The sequence below is a fragment of the Lytechinus pictus genome, chromosome 3 (assembly GCF_037042905.1).
Source record: "Lytechinus pictus isolate F3 Inbred chromosome 3, Lp3.0, whole genome shotgun sequence".
Classification (NCBI taxonomy): Eukaryota; Metazoa; Echinodermata; class Echinoidea; order Temnopleuroida; family Toxopneustidae; genus Lytechinus; species Lytechinus pictus.
In genome coordinates, this window is record NC_087247.1 from 41,974,020 (window position 1) to 41,990,112 (window position 16,093).

The window sequence follows — 16,093 nt, forward strand, 5'->3', positions numbered from 1 at the left end:
CTCTGTCGCTGGCTCGGTGAGAACATTTTAAAGTAAATTTTGCTTGATATGTCATATCTGGCCCCCTCAAAATTGCACTGCTGATTTTGAAGAAGAAAATTTTGTAATACTGTGATAATTTTTAAAGTAACATATGAATCTATTCAACGCCAAGTGTAATCTATTCACTGGTTATTTTACATGAAAAGTAGACTCGTCAAATAAAAAAAAAATACCTTTACTGGTTGAAAGGTTAAAAATAATTTAAGCAAGGGTATTCCAAGATGGTGCCCTCAGTGGGTGCCATAGGCTAAAAATCCACAATTCATCCATTACTTGATAAAATGGCTTTAATTTGGTTTCTATTCATTGGTTTTAAGGATCAAGTAGTACATTGGACCAAGTTACAGGGAAAGCCAGTGGTCTGGAATGTCCAAAAATCCAAGATGGCTTCAAAAAATTTAATCTAAAATGGTTGCTTATACCTAAAGCGGACATAGCTCATTTCATATTGGCCTGGAGGATAATATTTTGGTGTCTAAATCATTGGTTTCAAGAGTAAATCATTGGTTTCAAGAGTCTAACAATATTAGTACAAGTTACAATGACAGTCGGGTGTATTCGAAAATCCAATATGGCTTCCAAAAACTATTCTAAAATGGCTGCTGATACTTAAAAGTGGAATAACTCCTTTTATATTTACCTGTGAGATATGATTTTGGTGTCTAAACCATAGTTTCAAAAGTGAAATAATAAATTAGGACATAGTTTGTTCAATATCTGTCTGGGGAATATGATTTTGATGTCTAAACCATCATCATAAAACCATGGTTTAATGCATTAGAACAAGTTACAAGGACAACCAATGGACTGGTATGTTAAAAAAAATCCAAGATGGCCTCCAAAATGGGGTCTAAATTGACTGTTGTTACTTCGAAATGGACATATAATTCATTAATAATGCACATTGGGGGTATGATTTTGGTGTCTACACTAGTGTTTCAGGGGTCAACTAATACTGTACATTGTGTCAAGTTGAATGGACAGTCAGGTGTCAATATTGTGTCCAAAAATTCAAAGATTGTTTGAAAAATGGGGGTTTTAATGTTACTTAAAAGTGGACATAGTACATCAAAAAATACTCCTGGGGATGTTATTTTGGTGTCTACATTAGAATTTCAAGGATCAAATGATACGTTGGGACTGGTTACAATGATGTATAGATGTCCATTTTGCCTGAAAATCCAAGATGGCATCAATGAATGGGTTAAAAAATGACGACTGTTACGTTGAAGTGGATATGATATCCACTAGTGAGAATCTACCTTGGATTTTGGACAAAATTGAAAATTAACCATCCTTGTTACTTGTCCTAATGTAATAGTGGACCCTTCATACCACAGTGTAGACACCAAAGATGTTTCTCACAGGTTGTATGAACTCTGATAATTTTTGAGTGATAGAAGTCATTTTAGATTCCATTTTGGTCACCCTCTTGGATTTTTAGGCAATTTGGACAACTGGATATCATTGTAACAAGTCTAAACGTATTTTTCGAAACTTTAAACCAAAGTTTGAACACCAAAATCATTTTTCCTTGGTTGACTTTCAATGAACTATGTCAATTTTTAAGCAACAGACTCCAATTAAACCCCGATTGTTTGAAGCCATCTTAGATGTTTAGACATATTGGATTACTCACTGTCCTTGTAACTTGTTCCATGTCATGATGTATTTACTGACTTTTAAAACCATGGTTTAGATATCAAAATAATATGCCCTTGGCAGATATTACACGAAATATGTCAATTCTTTAGTAACAGGGCTATTCTATAATCCATTTTTTGAAGCCACCTTGGATTTTTGACATACTTGACCACTGAGTGTTCTTGTAACTTGTCCTAATGTATAGTTTGACACATTTCACCATGGCATAAACTTATTCCAGGCTATTAAAAAATCTACGTTTTTTTAATGCAGCAACAACAATTTTAGACTCTATTTTCAAAGCCATCTTGGATTTTTTAAATATACTGGACAACTGACTGTCCGTGTAACTTGTCATAGTGTATTACTTGACCATTGAAACCATGGTCTAGACACCAAATCATATATCCCAGACGGATATGAAATAAGCTATGTCCATTTATATATCAACAGCCATTTCAAACTCCATTTTTGGAAGCTGTCTCAGGGTCTTGGACACATCAGACCACTGGCTGTCCTTGTAACTAGTCACAATATACTACTTCACCCTTAAAACCATTGCATATAAACCACATTAAGCCACTGGAATTAGATGTAATTTGGTTGTCATGGCAATGGCATAAGTTATTTGTATATCAACAGCAAACATAATGCTTTGCACTCTAATATTAGGGGAAATTTATGACAAAATGCAGATTCTAAACTGTTTTTCGATCAAATTTGGTACTTTATTCGGAAAAAAAGGAGTCATTGCCATGGCAACGGGCTATATGTAACAGTGATATTTATCATTAAATTCAAGCATTACCAAGGCAACCTCAAATTTTATCATTCTAATGAACTAATGCGAACCACTGTAATCTTTGTTCAAAATTAATTGACTGGGTCAAACCTTGAGTTAATGGATTGCATTTTCCACCTGTCCATTATCATGTCAACCATGTAATTTTTTTCAAATTAGATGTTATTTGGTTGCCATGACAATGGCTTAAGCTATAATTTGAATGTTAACAGGAAACATATCAATTCTTACCATTAAATTAGGGGAAATGAAAGAAAAATCAGAGTCCAAAGTCCTTTTTCTAATCAAAACTAGAACTTTTTTGCGTAAATGAGCCGTTGCTATGGCAACAGGTCATTTGCAACATTGATATTTATCGTTGAATTCAAGTGTTACTAAGGTAACATCAATGTTTATCATTCTAATTAGTTCATGAAGAACACTCACTGTATACTGTTTCCCCGAAATTAATTGAGTAGGTCAAAACTTATGCATAAAAGTTATTTTCATTGGATTTTTCACCTATCCATAACCCTGTCATCCCTGTCATTGATTTTTTTTAATCAGATGTTATTTGGTTGCCATGGCAATGGCTTAAGATGTTATATTTATAAATGCAGTCACAAACATATATTTTTATTAGTTCCTTAAAAATATTGAAAATGGAATGATGATCATACATGTATTCTATATTTTTATCAATATTTTTACCTTTCTAGAGGGAAATATGCTGTTGCCATGGCAACGGGATCTTTGCAACATTTGTTTTTTAAATTTAATTCAAGCATTACCAAGGCAACATAATGTTTTATCTTTATAAAGAACTCCTGCAGAACACTTTCTGTATTTTTTTTTCAAATGAGGGGGTCAAAACTTAAGCATACAGATTAAGTCATTTCCAGTTGTATTTTCCACCTGTCCATTGTCTTGTTAACCATTTAATTTTTGTAAATTGATGTTATTTGGTTGCCATGGCAACGGCTTGAGATGTAGCAACCAAAATATCATTGTTCAACACTGTAAAATTCGGGAAAATTAAAGATAAATCCTATTCTACAACGTTTTTCAGTTTTTTTATTTTTCTGGGGAAAAACAAGTCGTTGCCATGGCAACGGACCAATTGGAACTATCTTGTTAATTTTGAATGTTTCTAAATTTTATATATATTCATTTGGGAGCTTAAAAATTATCATTTTGGTCATCTATATCATGTTTATTTAGCATTTACATGGGAATGTATGTCATTTTTGAGAAATTAATCCGTTGCCATGGCAACGGCCGAAAATGGCATTTTGAAATTTACCTCCCACCTTTAAAATAAATCTTACGGCATATACTAATACTTGTGAAAGTTTCATGCTTTAGTCAAAATTTGCACAATTGTTGTGATTTTTGGAGCTAATCCGCTCTACTATAAGAAGTTGATTGCTGATCAACAAGATGTTCATCAATGGAATTGTTTAACATGAGAGTTTACAGGAGTTTCGTTGGCAGTAGATATTTATGTATATTGTGAATATAAGACATATTGCAATAATATTGTATGTGATGAATTATTGAGATTTTTTTCAATTCTATATGAGCAATAAAATCCGTTGACAATAACTGACACCTTGTGTTTTTTTTTATTTATTCAATTGTGCTCAGATATATTATGACAGAATATTCTACAAAACTTTAGATTGAGCTACAAAGAAGACCTGCATGTTCAGGTGGGTAGCCGTCGGAAGTCACAAAGCAATAGGAGATAAGAAAGATAAGAGAGAAAGAAAAGGACAAGAAGGAAGGTTGGGTTAAAAAAGGGGAGGGGGGCATAGAGAAAGAGAAGGAAGAGAATGGATGGAAAAGGAGAAAGGAAATAAACGTAGGAAAAAAAGCAAAGAAATACATAAGAAATTAAGGAAAAAACAATGTTGCAATTTTTTAATATACATTAATTTGATAATAATAATAATGGAGGCTACTTATATAGCGCACAGGTCCACCTTTCGGTGCTCATGGCGCTTCAATGGCGCTTCAATGATAATCCTGAGAAGAGTGTCCAGACCAAAATCTAGTATTTTGGGGGCTGTATCAAATTATGATTTTATGCATTGATCAGTTGATTGGCATAATTACTTGATTAGAAATAAATTTGATACAATTGAATTGGAGATTATGTCATGGGTGATGTGCGTGCCAATTTTCGTCGCGATCGCGCGATCAATGGCCGAGATCTGAAGAGGAGCTGTTTTGCCCCCCCCCCCCCGGTCTATGGAATTTCAAATTAGCCCGGCTTAATGGGACACATTATTTGGGGCGCGTCGTAGTCTAGTGGTTCTGACTCTCGCCTTTCAAATAGAGGGTCGTGGGTTCGAATCCTAGCCATGGCGTGTTTTCCTTCAGCAAGAAATTTATCCACACTGCTGCACTCGATCCAGGTGAGGTAAATGGGCACTGGCAGGAAGTAATTCCTCAAAAAGCTGTGCGCACCAGAATCGGTAGACTAGCCTAGCCGGGGTAATAAAGGAGCGCCTTGAGCACCTAGCAAGGTGGATACGTGCGCTATACAAATCCTACATTATTATTATTTCTTTTTTATGTTTAAAGAATATGCCAACGCTTAGAAAGTATATCAATAAAATTAAGCACGCGCATCGCGCTCGCACTATAGTCAGTGATATACTCATCTATGAATTCAAATCGTTCTTGAAATGATTGCACTCGAAACTTGAATAAACGGAACGAAAACGACTTGCACGTTTCAAGTACAAAACTGTCTAAATGATATCAAATAAACAGTCATTTTAGGTCAGTTGAAATACATTTATTTTCTCCCAAAAGAAAATCGAACATCGAATGTTGACATTTTGAACAAAGTACATGCATAATGAAAACAAGGGGATTGTGTTTACAATATTGGTATTTATTGAAAAGTGTGGGTAGATTGGTATCATAAACGTGTGCACCATTTTACAGTGTAGTTTGCAACATAATTATGCTCATAATAATAATAAACATTTCATTACCTTTTAACAGGGGGATTTTTTTGGGGGTGGGGGGGGGCAATCAGTGTCCTACCAAGCCCCTCGTCTATTTTGTAATTCGATGTACCCCCAAATATCGACTTACAATACCTAGCGACGGTTACACTTCGTAATTCCGAAGGTTCGTAATTCCGAAACACGTAAATTGCCTATACCTCGATGTTCGTTAATCCGAAAACGTAAAAGGGTTCGTTAATCCGAACATTTGTGGCGTTATTCCGAAGGTTCGATAATCCGAAAACGAAATAAGGTTTGATGTTCCGAAGGTTCGTTAATCCGAAAACGAAGTAAGGTTCGTTGTTCCGAAGGTCCGTTAGTCCGAAAACGAAATAAGGTTCGTTAATCATTTCTTTTTCGGACTAACGAACCTCATTTCGTTTTCGGATTAACGATCCTTCGGAATTACGAACCTCATCTCGTTTTCGGACTAACGAACCTTCGGAATTACGAACCTTATTTCGTTTTCGGATTAACGAACCATCGGAATTACGAACCTTCGGAATTACGAACCTTCAGAAATACGAACCTTCGGAATAACCGAACCTTCGGAATAACGAAGCTTCGGAATTACGAATGTAAGCGCCTAGCGACGAGTGCAATACTTTTTATCAATGCATGATAAATTGGTTCGTAAATTGGGGATTGGGTGACTTTGGGATCAACGATTGATTATATAATTATATGGGCCAACGCGATAACCAGAGAATGTATTGCATGAAGAAGAATTAAGTTAATGAATACCGATATCGCATTGCCAATCGTGTCCAAAGGGGTAAAAACTTGGCAACTTTGGCAGTCATCTTTGAATTTTCTTGATAAACACTTTTTTCTTTTCTAATTTTTACCAAGATAATGGAAATTTTATATGAATACAATACAATTTTTAAGATTTTGATAGTTGAAACTGAGGGCAACAGCCTATTTGGGCATTCCGAGATATATATAGTTTCGGAAAATGAAGACTTATGCCAAAATCATGTTTGTTTGTTTTTTAGAAGAAAAAATACCTCTACGAATTGATGTCTTACAGTTCAATTGTGATTAGCAGCAATGAATGCTCAATGATTATTCATTGAATTCAAGATAAAGTTCACGTTGACATAAAACCCAGTCCATCATATACATAGTTCTATTCAGAATGCGTGACAAGTCATCACAAACGTGCACTACGCTAACATTTATATAATCATAATTACACAGAAACATTCAAATACAGTAACAAGTGGAACGCATCTGGCAGTCTCGCCTGCATTGCGCGATTTGATATAGAAGCAGTGCTGACTTTGAAAACAGCTATTGAATAATTATTCACACAAGAAAACATTTATATGATAATAAAATACTGTTCATTGACCCAAAATGGCCTTTTACCAAGATCATGTGACCTAGGAGGTGTGCAAAACATACTTGATTACCCTTATGTCTATAAACTGTCTAAGTTATGATGCCAAATCAACCCCTAACACGGCCAACGCCCATTGACCTTAAATGACCTTTAACCTTGGTCGTTTGACCTGAAATGCGCACAGGATATTCAGGGATACATATTTGCTCTTATATGTCCAGGTTTTTAATGAACTAGATCAATAAACTTTTGACAATTCCACAAATACCCCCAACATCACCACAGTTTTTTTTTTACCCTAAATGACCTTTGACCTTGATCATGTGACCTGAAACTCGCACATGATTTTCAGGGATACTTGATTGCTCTTATGTCCAAGTTTCATGAACTAGATTCATACAATTATGATGACAATTCCACAAATACAAGTTCATTGACCCTAGGTGACTTCTGACCTTGGTCATTTGGCCTGAAACTCAGGCAGGATGTTGAGTGATACTTGATTACCCTTATGTAAAGTTATGTCCAAGTTTCATTAACTACATTGTAAAAAATGAAGTGCTGATTTAGCACTTATGGTGCTTGTATAGTGACTGCACTACAAGTGCTGATTTTCTAGTTTAAATTTGAACTAGAAAATCAACACTCGTAGTGCAGTCACTACACAAGCACTGTAAGTGCTAAATTAGCACTCGATTTTTTACAGTGTAGGTCCATATACTTTCCGTTTTAAGTTATGACGACATTTCAAAAACTTAACTTTGTGAAATATTTCGATATTGATCCCCCCAACATGATCTAAGTTCATTGACCCTAATTGACCTTTGACTTTAATCATGTGACCTAAAACTCAGGCAAGATGTTTAGTAATACTTGATTACCCTTATTTCAAGTTTCATGAACTAGGTCCATATACTTTTTAAGTTATGATGACATTTCAAAACCATAACATTGGTTAAGGTTTCAATGTTGACGACGCCGCCGTCGGTAAAGCGGCGCCTATAGTCTCGCTCTGCTATGCAGGTGAGACAAAAATGGCAATTTTTGAATGAAGCCAGGTACGGTTGTGTGTATCTTAAATAAATAAATTGTACATATTTCAAACAAATATTAACGAAAATATACATATGCTTCATATACAACATGCAGCCATGTCAACTTGACTTCTTCTTGATCTATTTGGTTATCATTTGATCACGAGGCGTTTCATCCTTTCAAATGTAGCCTTGCATTCTCTGCGAAATCGCACGTTCACAAAGCTGTAGACGATGGGATTAATGAAATGATTCACATTCAGGGCAAGGGTTAGCAAATAAACGACGGTGAAACCAGCTTCTGAATTGGTAAGCAGGGCCATTATAAATGTAGCTGGTAAGCACTGAAATACCAGTAGCGGGACCCAGGTAACGAAATAGATGACAGTTACAAGAAATATCATTTTGGAGATGTTGTTGTTTCCTTTTATTCGCTTTGGATGCTCATCTTTGGGCGTAAGAACTGAGCCCTGTTGATGACGACAAGAGTTCTTCGATCGATGACTGGATGAACAATAGATAATGCTTATCTCCGGTGGAGGTACTTGTTGGTCGTTGTGTTTATTCTTACATCTTTGTAAGTCATTGTCGATATTTCGATCACTCGACAAGCCGAACGGGTGAGGGAGGGTGTCATCAGTACTGTATTTTGATTGGTTAGTAGAAGTCGATGCGTTAGCATTTATCTCACCTGGTGATGTCCCAGCGGTACCTGATGCCCCAGGTTCATGAAGATCAGTGGCATTCTCTGGCTTCCAAACCTCGCGAGTTCCTAAAGAGTCCACTTTCTTAATACCCTTGAAAGTGTTCAGTTTACTAAGAAGGCCACGTTTTTGCGGGGCATGCACTTCTTTCCCGCGAATGTCTCTCATATTCGAAACATTATTTCGGAGGGACCACATTTTAAGACTTAATGCTTTATTCCGTAAAGTTTTGTATATTTTAATGTAGATGAGAATGATCAAAATAAGAGACACACAGTACAATCCAAGTATCAGAAAGCTATAATTATGAATGATGTTCACGTATGAAGCATGTATACTACACATCGAAACAGGGCCAGCACGTCTTATGCCAGCTGAGAACAGTGCCACTGAACCTACAGCTGCTGCCAACAGTAAACACCCAACAGCCATCTTCAGGGCACGACTTGGTGTCACAATTTTCTTCTTTAACATAGGACGACAGACAGCGAAGTAGCGATCAATGCTAATACATAGAGTAAGAAACATAGACAGAAACGTTCCGATGAGGGAAGAGTAGTGCGTGAGTTTACAGAGGCCCGAATTGGTGTAATTACGGTTGTACGACGCAAAGATCTTCAAAGGCATCGCAACGCACACAGATAGATCCGCTATACCTAGAGACAAGATAAACACGTCGGTACTGGTTCGGATGCGTTTACGAACGTAAACGAGGATGATGAGGATGTTGCCTAGAATCCCAGCCACCAATATCAAAGATCGAAATGCAATGCCCAATTCCACAAAGATTTCCATGCTTTTACTCATGCAGAGCTTACCGAAAAAAGATCCGGTTGTGTTATAGGGTTGAATTCCTATGAATAAAGAGCAGAAAAATTGAGAAATATTTTATGAGAAAGCTTCTTTGGATATAGGTAGAAAGATCTGTAATGAGGAATTATCGCAAAGTATCATTTCATCTAATAATCTACGGCAGTCGTGTATACCCATGCAGGGGAGTATAGAGGTGGATAGCTGCCACAAAAAAAAACGCGAACATTCTAAAACTTCTCCCTAACGAAAAGCAACTCCAGGCGACCCCATGAACGATTGGCGAAGTTTCCAAACATTCAATCGCACGTTTTGCAAATTTTGAACATTTGCGTCCTTGCAAAACCTCCGCAAATCACTCGTGAGCCCCGTAAAAACGGCGTGTAAAGGCGCAGTCACACAGTGCTCTGGGTCCACCGCTGCGTCCAAAAAAGTCAATTTCCAGCGATACTTTAAACATTTAATCTCTTAATAGTAATACAAATATGTATTCAACAATGAATATTAATGAATTTCATCTCCAAAGTATATGTATAATTCTTTCATAGAACTGTTATTAGATACGAATGACGTGTCATCTGAAAAGATTTGGACAACAGAAATTGAAACGTGTCCATGTGATAATAGTTAATGACATGCAAATGACTAATTAAGTAGGTCTACCAGTCTATTATTATCTACGGAGCCTTTAAAGTGCCATCGATTTGACGACTTGGCGAGATACTTTATCTCGCCAAGTCGACTTATAAAATTGTTTATCACGTCACGGCAAAGCGACGTAAATCCAAAAGGGAATATATTACAAAGAACATTCTTGAGAACTCTGGCAATAGTGCTGGAATATGGAAACTGCTGGGTAAAATCCTTCCAAACTAAAAGGATTAGATGGTATACCTACCTGTATCTTAAAAGATTCAGTTTCACATATTATTGTACCATTGTTACACATAATAAATCTTTCTCTTAAGCAGGGAATAGTTCCGTTAGACTGGAAAATGGCTAAGCTCATGCACGCCATAGTGGTAACTTAAAGGATCCTACTAATTATAGGCCGATTTCCGTATTGCCTGTACTATCGAAAATAATGGAAAAGGTTGTTTTTAAACAAGTAAATAATTATGTTTCTGATAATGATATACTTTCAAATAATCAGTTTGGATTTCGCCCCAATTGTTCAACAAATACAGCCCTCTTTACAATTACAGAAAATATTCGTAAAGAATTAGATATTGGGCAAGCTGTTGGATTAGTATCGCTTGACCTTCGGAAAGCATTTGATATGGTTTCCCACGATATTCTGTTAAGAAAACTTGATCTTCTGGGGTTCGATGAGTCAAGCTTACGATGGTTCCAAAACTATTTAACTTTAAGAAAACATGTAACAGTTATCAATAATACATTTTCTTCTTATAATACAGTTACCTGTGGAATTCCACAAGGGAGTATAATTGGTACCTTGATGTTTATCATTTTCATAAATGATATTTCTACTATTGTAAAGTTTAGCAGTATTTCAATGTACGCTGATGATACCTTATATACTATTCCTCAGATAATGTTTCTGATTTATGTTCCTGTCTAAATGAAGATTTGGCACGGATTTCAGACTGGTTGAAATGTAATTAATTGTTACTGAACCCTAAGAAATGTGAATTTATCATATTTGGATCAAGGCGTAAATTATTAGCATTTGCAAATGCACAAGTTCAAATTGACGGTGAAAAAATCAAAAGAGTGGAAGAGTGCAAATACCTTGGCGTTATGCTCAGTGCACCGCTCAACTGGAATGCACATGTTAAATTTGTAAAGACGAAAGCGACAAAAACCCTGTATTGTTTGAAACGGCTCAGGCCGTACATCAGTCTGAATACTGCTATAATGCTTTACAAATCACTCTTTCAACCACACTTTGATTACTGCTCTATAGTATGGTTCAATGCAGGGAAAGTTTTACTTAAAGATTTGAGTGTTCTTCAAAATCGAGCACTGCGTATGGTCTAAAGAGTTGATTATAGATATAGTACCAACCTGTTGTATTCTACTCTGAACATTGACAAGTAAGAATTGCGATGGAAAAAACAGGCAGTTTCCTTTATATTCAAATTACTTCATGGACAACTTCCATCTTTCTTGTGCTCCAAAATAAGTATCAAGAAAAGTAATTATTCTCTTCGAAATTACCAGTGTAGGATTAATCTCGAAAACCAAAAACAAATTTTATAAGGGACGGCGGTCTCTATATAGGTATTCAATTATTTAATTCCTTACCAAGTAATACCCGTCAATTGGATCAGTTCTCTTTATTTATGAAATCAGTTAATTCCATCGACTTCTAACTCATCTGCCGGGGGGGGGGGGCTAGAGAATTTCTATAATTTCTCTTCGCACTGCGGTTTTATGTAGTTTTAATTATCATTGTTTTTCATTTTAATTATGTATGTTTTATTTTGTGTGACTGTAATATTTTTAAATATTTTCGTATTGTCTCACTTTTACATGTTTTTAATGTTCACGGACTTGCTGAAAAGCAGTCTGTTATGACTGAATGTAATGATTAAATAAATACAATACAATATGTCGACATGGCGAGATACGTTATTTCGCCAAGTCGACTTATAAAAGGTTATAATGTCGACATGGCGAGATACGTTATCTCGCCAAGTCGACTTATAAAAGGTTATATGTCGACATGGCGAGATACGTTATCTTGCCAAGTTGACTTATAAAAAGTTATATGTCAACATGGCGAGATGTTTTATCTTGCCAAGTCGACTTATAAAAAGTTATATGTCAACTTGGCGAGATTATTGGACTCTCGCCGGGCCTTGGACACTTCATATCTTGCCATATCGACATATAATGTTTTATAAGTCGACTTGGCAAGATATCGTATCTCGCTATGTCGACATATAACTTTTTATAAGTCGAATTGGTGAGATAACGTATCTCGCCATGTCGACATAATAAAGTTATTATGTCGACATGGCAAGATAAAGTATCTCGCCAAGTGGTCAAGTCGATGGCACTTTAAAGGCTCTGTAATTATTATCATATTATTTCAATAACAAAATATAAATCATATCTTGTCAACTCCCCATAAAGCGTTAATGCGCAGAACTAAAGATGGTTAACTTCGATAGGTCTGTTGCCTTTGCCAATCACCTACATTCACTGCATGTTGGTTCTACCTTCCTTTCCCCTGAAGTCATGATATTGATTTTTCTTGGATTGATTGTTTTCTTTTATTGTTCAAATGTATATTGCATGAATGGATGTGAATCAAATGAATTTGAACTTGAAATTTCACAATTTCCCCATGAAGCAAGATGGTAGGGATAGGTGAAGGCAGAATGGGTGGCTAGGGGCTTCCGTTAACGGACGCGATTATCCACAGCATCTGTACTTTTTCCGTAATCCTTACGGTGGACGCAAATGAACGCTAATTGACGCGATGTAAAAGTTTTCACGGATTATCTGCGTCCAAGCTACGGATCGGCGTACATTTACGAATAGTTGCGTTTATTAACGGTTGCTTCCGTTACTCAGCATCTGCAGCGACATCCTGCGAAAACTAGTTGCATACACATCTTTTTCAGGATATCAAACATTGCCTAGAATGTTCAAAATTTAGGAAAAAATTTGCTCGCGCTAAGAAGTAACTATTAGGACTACCCCCAAAGAAACAGCTAATATGATATTATATTATCTGAATATTATGTAAAAATCTATCACAAAATTGGATCATTTTAATTAAAATGTCAAAATTTTTGCTCGCTCGCTTCGCTCGCAACTCTTTATGAACTTTGCCCGTATTACTTCATGTTTCGCCCCCTCAAAATGTTTAGCTCAATTACGGCACTGGGCCCTATATTTCATTTTTGTGTGTGTATAGAAGAGAATTATAACTTATGCCGAACTTATGGAAGACTGGAGAACCGTTCAGAAAATTCCAGGATATTTTGTAAAATTCCAAGAACTTTCAGAGTAAATTTACTCCGACCTTAAACGATCGACCAACTCGTTCAGACGTGGGTTCCTAGTCGGACTAAAATTCCAAAGAAAATTAGGTATCTGTTCACGGACCCTGGCGACATCGCAGATCTCCTGTTATTCACAATTCGCCCCACGTCATTTTCCGTCACCAAATTTCTTCTCCATTATTATTTTATACCACACAACCGAGCTTTCTACTCAAAATTCTACTTCGAACTTCACTCCACATACAATTTGTGCTACGCAAAATGTCAACATGGACATTTACCCCGGATGTTTTACGCGAGGTCGTATAAGTCTGTAATAGCTCTAAGTATGGTCATACAGTAGTAATAGGTCCATGATACTCCAAGGGCAGATCTTCCCAGTGTTGTCCGCACGGGTAATTTAATCCGACCGGGTATAGTCGATGGTGATATAGCGAGAAACTCCTGGAAATAACCAGGAGTAGTCGGAGGAAAGTAGGAGTAACTCTAGCTGTCCAAACGGCCACGACTCTGACCTTTCCTTCGACCTTACTCTGACTGGTCTTCCTCTGACCAAAACAGCCTACTCGATCTGGATCGTGATAAGATATCTTTGAAATTGTAATCCATGCATAATATAATTTTACTCAGACTAAGAACACTCTAAAAATGATTACTGAATACTGAGCAGAATTTTACTCTATACCTATGTAAAAAGTGAACATGGTTGTCATTGGAGTAAAACTTTACGCAGGGCAGGTTGTGAAACCTCTTTCCCAATAAACGTGCAGTATTTTACTCAAGTGTGCAGAATATTTGACACATTGGGGAATGTAAAATGTTTAGTATTTATGTTGGGCAGAAAAGGGATACATGGTTGCTGTTGGGTAAAACGTGACACAATTAACACAGGTTGTGTAAAACAATTTATATGACACAATGGAGAATGTAAACTGTAAGTTAGTATTTATGTTGGTTAAAAGGGAACATTTGTTGCTGCACATTCGAAGGTATAATTATTTATTTAAATGTCGTTTTGTTTGGGCATCTTAGATTGAATTACGTGTTTTTAGTTGTAGCTGTACAAACCGTTCAGGCCGACTGCTTAAACCCTTTCAGGCAGTGGCGTAACTACGGGGGGCATGGGGGGCACGTAGGCCAGTTCGGAGTTTCCTCATGGGCAATTTTGGTCAAAATTAATGACCTTTCATTTTTTTTTTCATTTCGATAGGCAGAGATCAAAGCAAGATATTATGTAAGCATGCCTTACATAACAGGATGCAGACATTGCATAGACCAGGTGACTATAGAATAGCACACCAATGAGCACTCCGTGAAGGTATTTGTTGCATTTATACTTTGAATGCATCATCATGTTGTTATAACGATGTACTTGGCCAACTGTGAAATACCAGTCGCTAGTACTGGTGGGGACGGATTATTGTTTTTTTATGGATCTTATGAAAAACACAATTCAAAAGAATACATAAATAATCAAGGCATCAAAGTCGGTGATTATCTTATTAAATATTAAATCACCATGTCACTTTAGTACAAATGACCTTCTTTTGATCATGCGCAGAATGAAACTCCGAACTGGCTTATAGGCATAAAAGCTTTTTATAATAGGATTATAATATGTTCATTAGTGTGCACCCAAGTACATTCACACAGGGAGTTATACGTTGCATAGGCAGCGGAAGCGGGGGACGGGGGGACAGGTCCCCCCTAAATTTGAGGTGGGGGGGGGACGATCCCCCCTAAAATTTTTGTTGATAACCTATTTTATTTTTATTTTTTTTGCTTGTCAAAAAATTCTGTCGGCCCCCCTAAAAAATTTTTGGGTTGTCAAAACATTTTTGTGGTCCCCCCTAAATATTTTGGCTTCCGCCGCAAATGATTCGTTGTATATGTTAAGTGCCCAAGCACTATACCAGCTACATGCTTCTTATAATGTGATGTCTTTGAAACCAACACACAATGGTTATGAACTTCGACAATTTTTTTTTTGAAAAATTGCAAATTCCCAACTTGGATGAAAAATAGTGATCTTCAACTTCACAATGTGTTGCCAAACTAAGGATTTAAAAAATCATTTTTATATATAGAATTCCTGACATTAAATACATAATGTCATTTACCATTATCTTAATTTAATAGGTTAAATTGAACGTATATACTGTTCATACGATGCAAACTAATGAGATAGTCAGTTTCACTATGTAAGTTCGCCAGATTCTTTTTGGAGAAATTGAAAATTATACAATTTTGGAAAGGTTATTGTATAAGGAATCAGAATAAAAATGTTTCCATTTGCACCGATACCTATATGGCCGCCATCTTGGATTTTTTACAAAATGGCCGCCAAAACAGGGTTTTCGACAATATCTTGGCTTCTAAGTAACCTAGAATCATGACTCTGGCGCCTAAACCACCATTTATGGGGTCAAGGAATCTGTTGGTATAAAAATAATCAACTTTATTCAAGAAAGAAAATAATTTTAATGATATTTTTGGTCTTTTCCTTTGTATTTCCAGACTCAAAGACACATTTAAGTCCAAATTAAGTGTTGCAAATTAAGCGACCTGAACATATTTTTCAGTAAGGGAAATGTTAAACCAATGTGTAAAACGTGCTTTTTTATAATCATCATGTGTTACAGGTCACATGAGAAAGGTCAAAGGTCATTTAGGGTCGATGAACTTTGACCATATTTGGGTATCAGCTTGAAATCTTAACCAATGTTA

At 36.3% G+C, this 16,093-nt stretch overlaps 1 protein-coding gene across 1 annotated transcript; it reads right to left on the bottom strand.

The window, feature by feature from the left end:
* Positions 1-7,551: 7,551 nt before the first annotated feature.
* On the bottom strand, positions 7,552-9,422 carry LOC129256314 (D(2) dopamine receptor A-like). The gene has a single exon (XM_054894553.2). The coding sequence runs from the start codon at positions 9,381-9,383 to the stop codon at positions 8,025-8,027; it is 1,359 nt and encodes a 452-aa protein (XP_054750528.2). The 5' UTR covers positions 9,384-9,422; the 3' UTR covers positions 7,552-8,024.
* Between the last annotated feature and the right edge of the window lie 6,671 nt (positions 9,423-16,093).

Excerpts from the sequence above, each read along its gene's own strand:
- LOC129256314 (XM_054894553.2), bottom strand. The coding sequence starts at position 9,383 with ATGAGTAAAAGCATGGAAATCTTTGTGGAATTGGGCATTGCATTTCGA.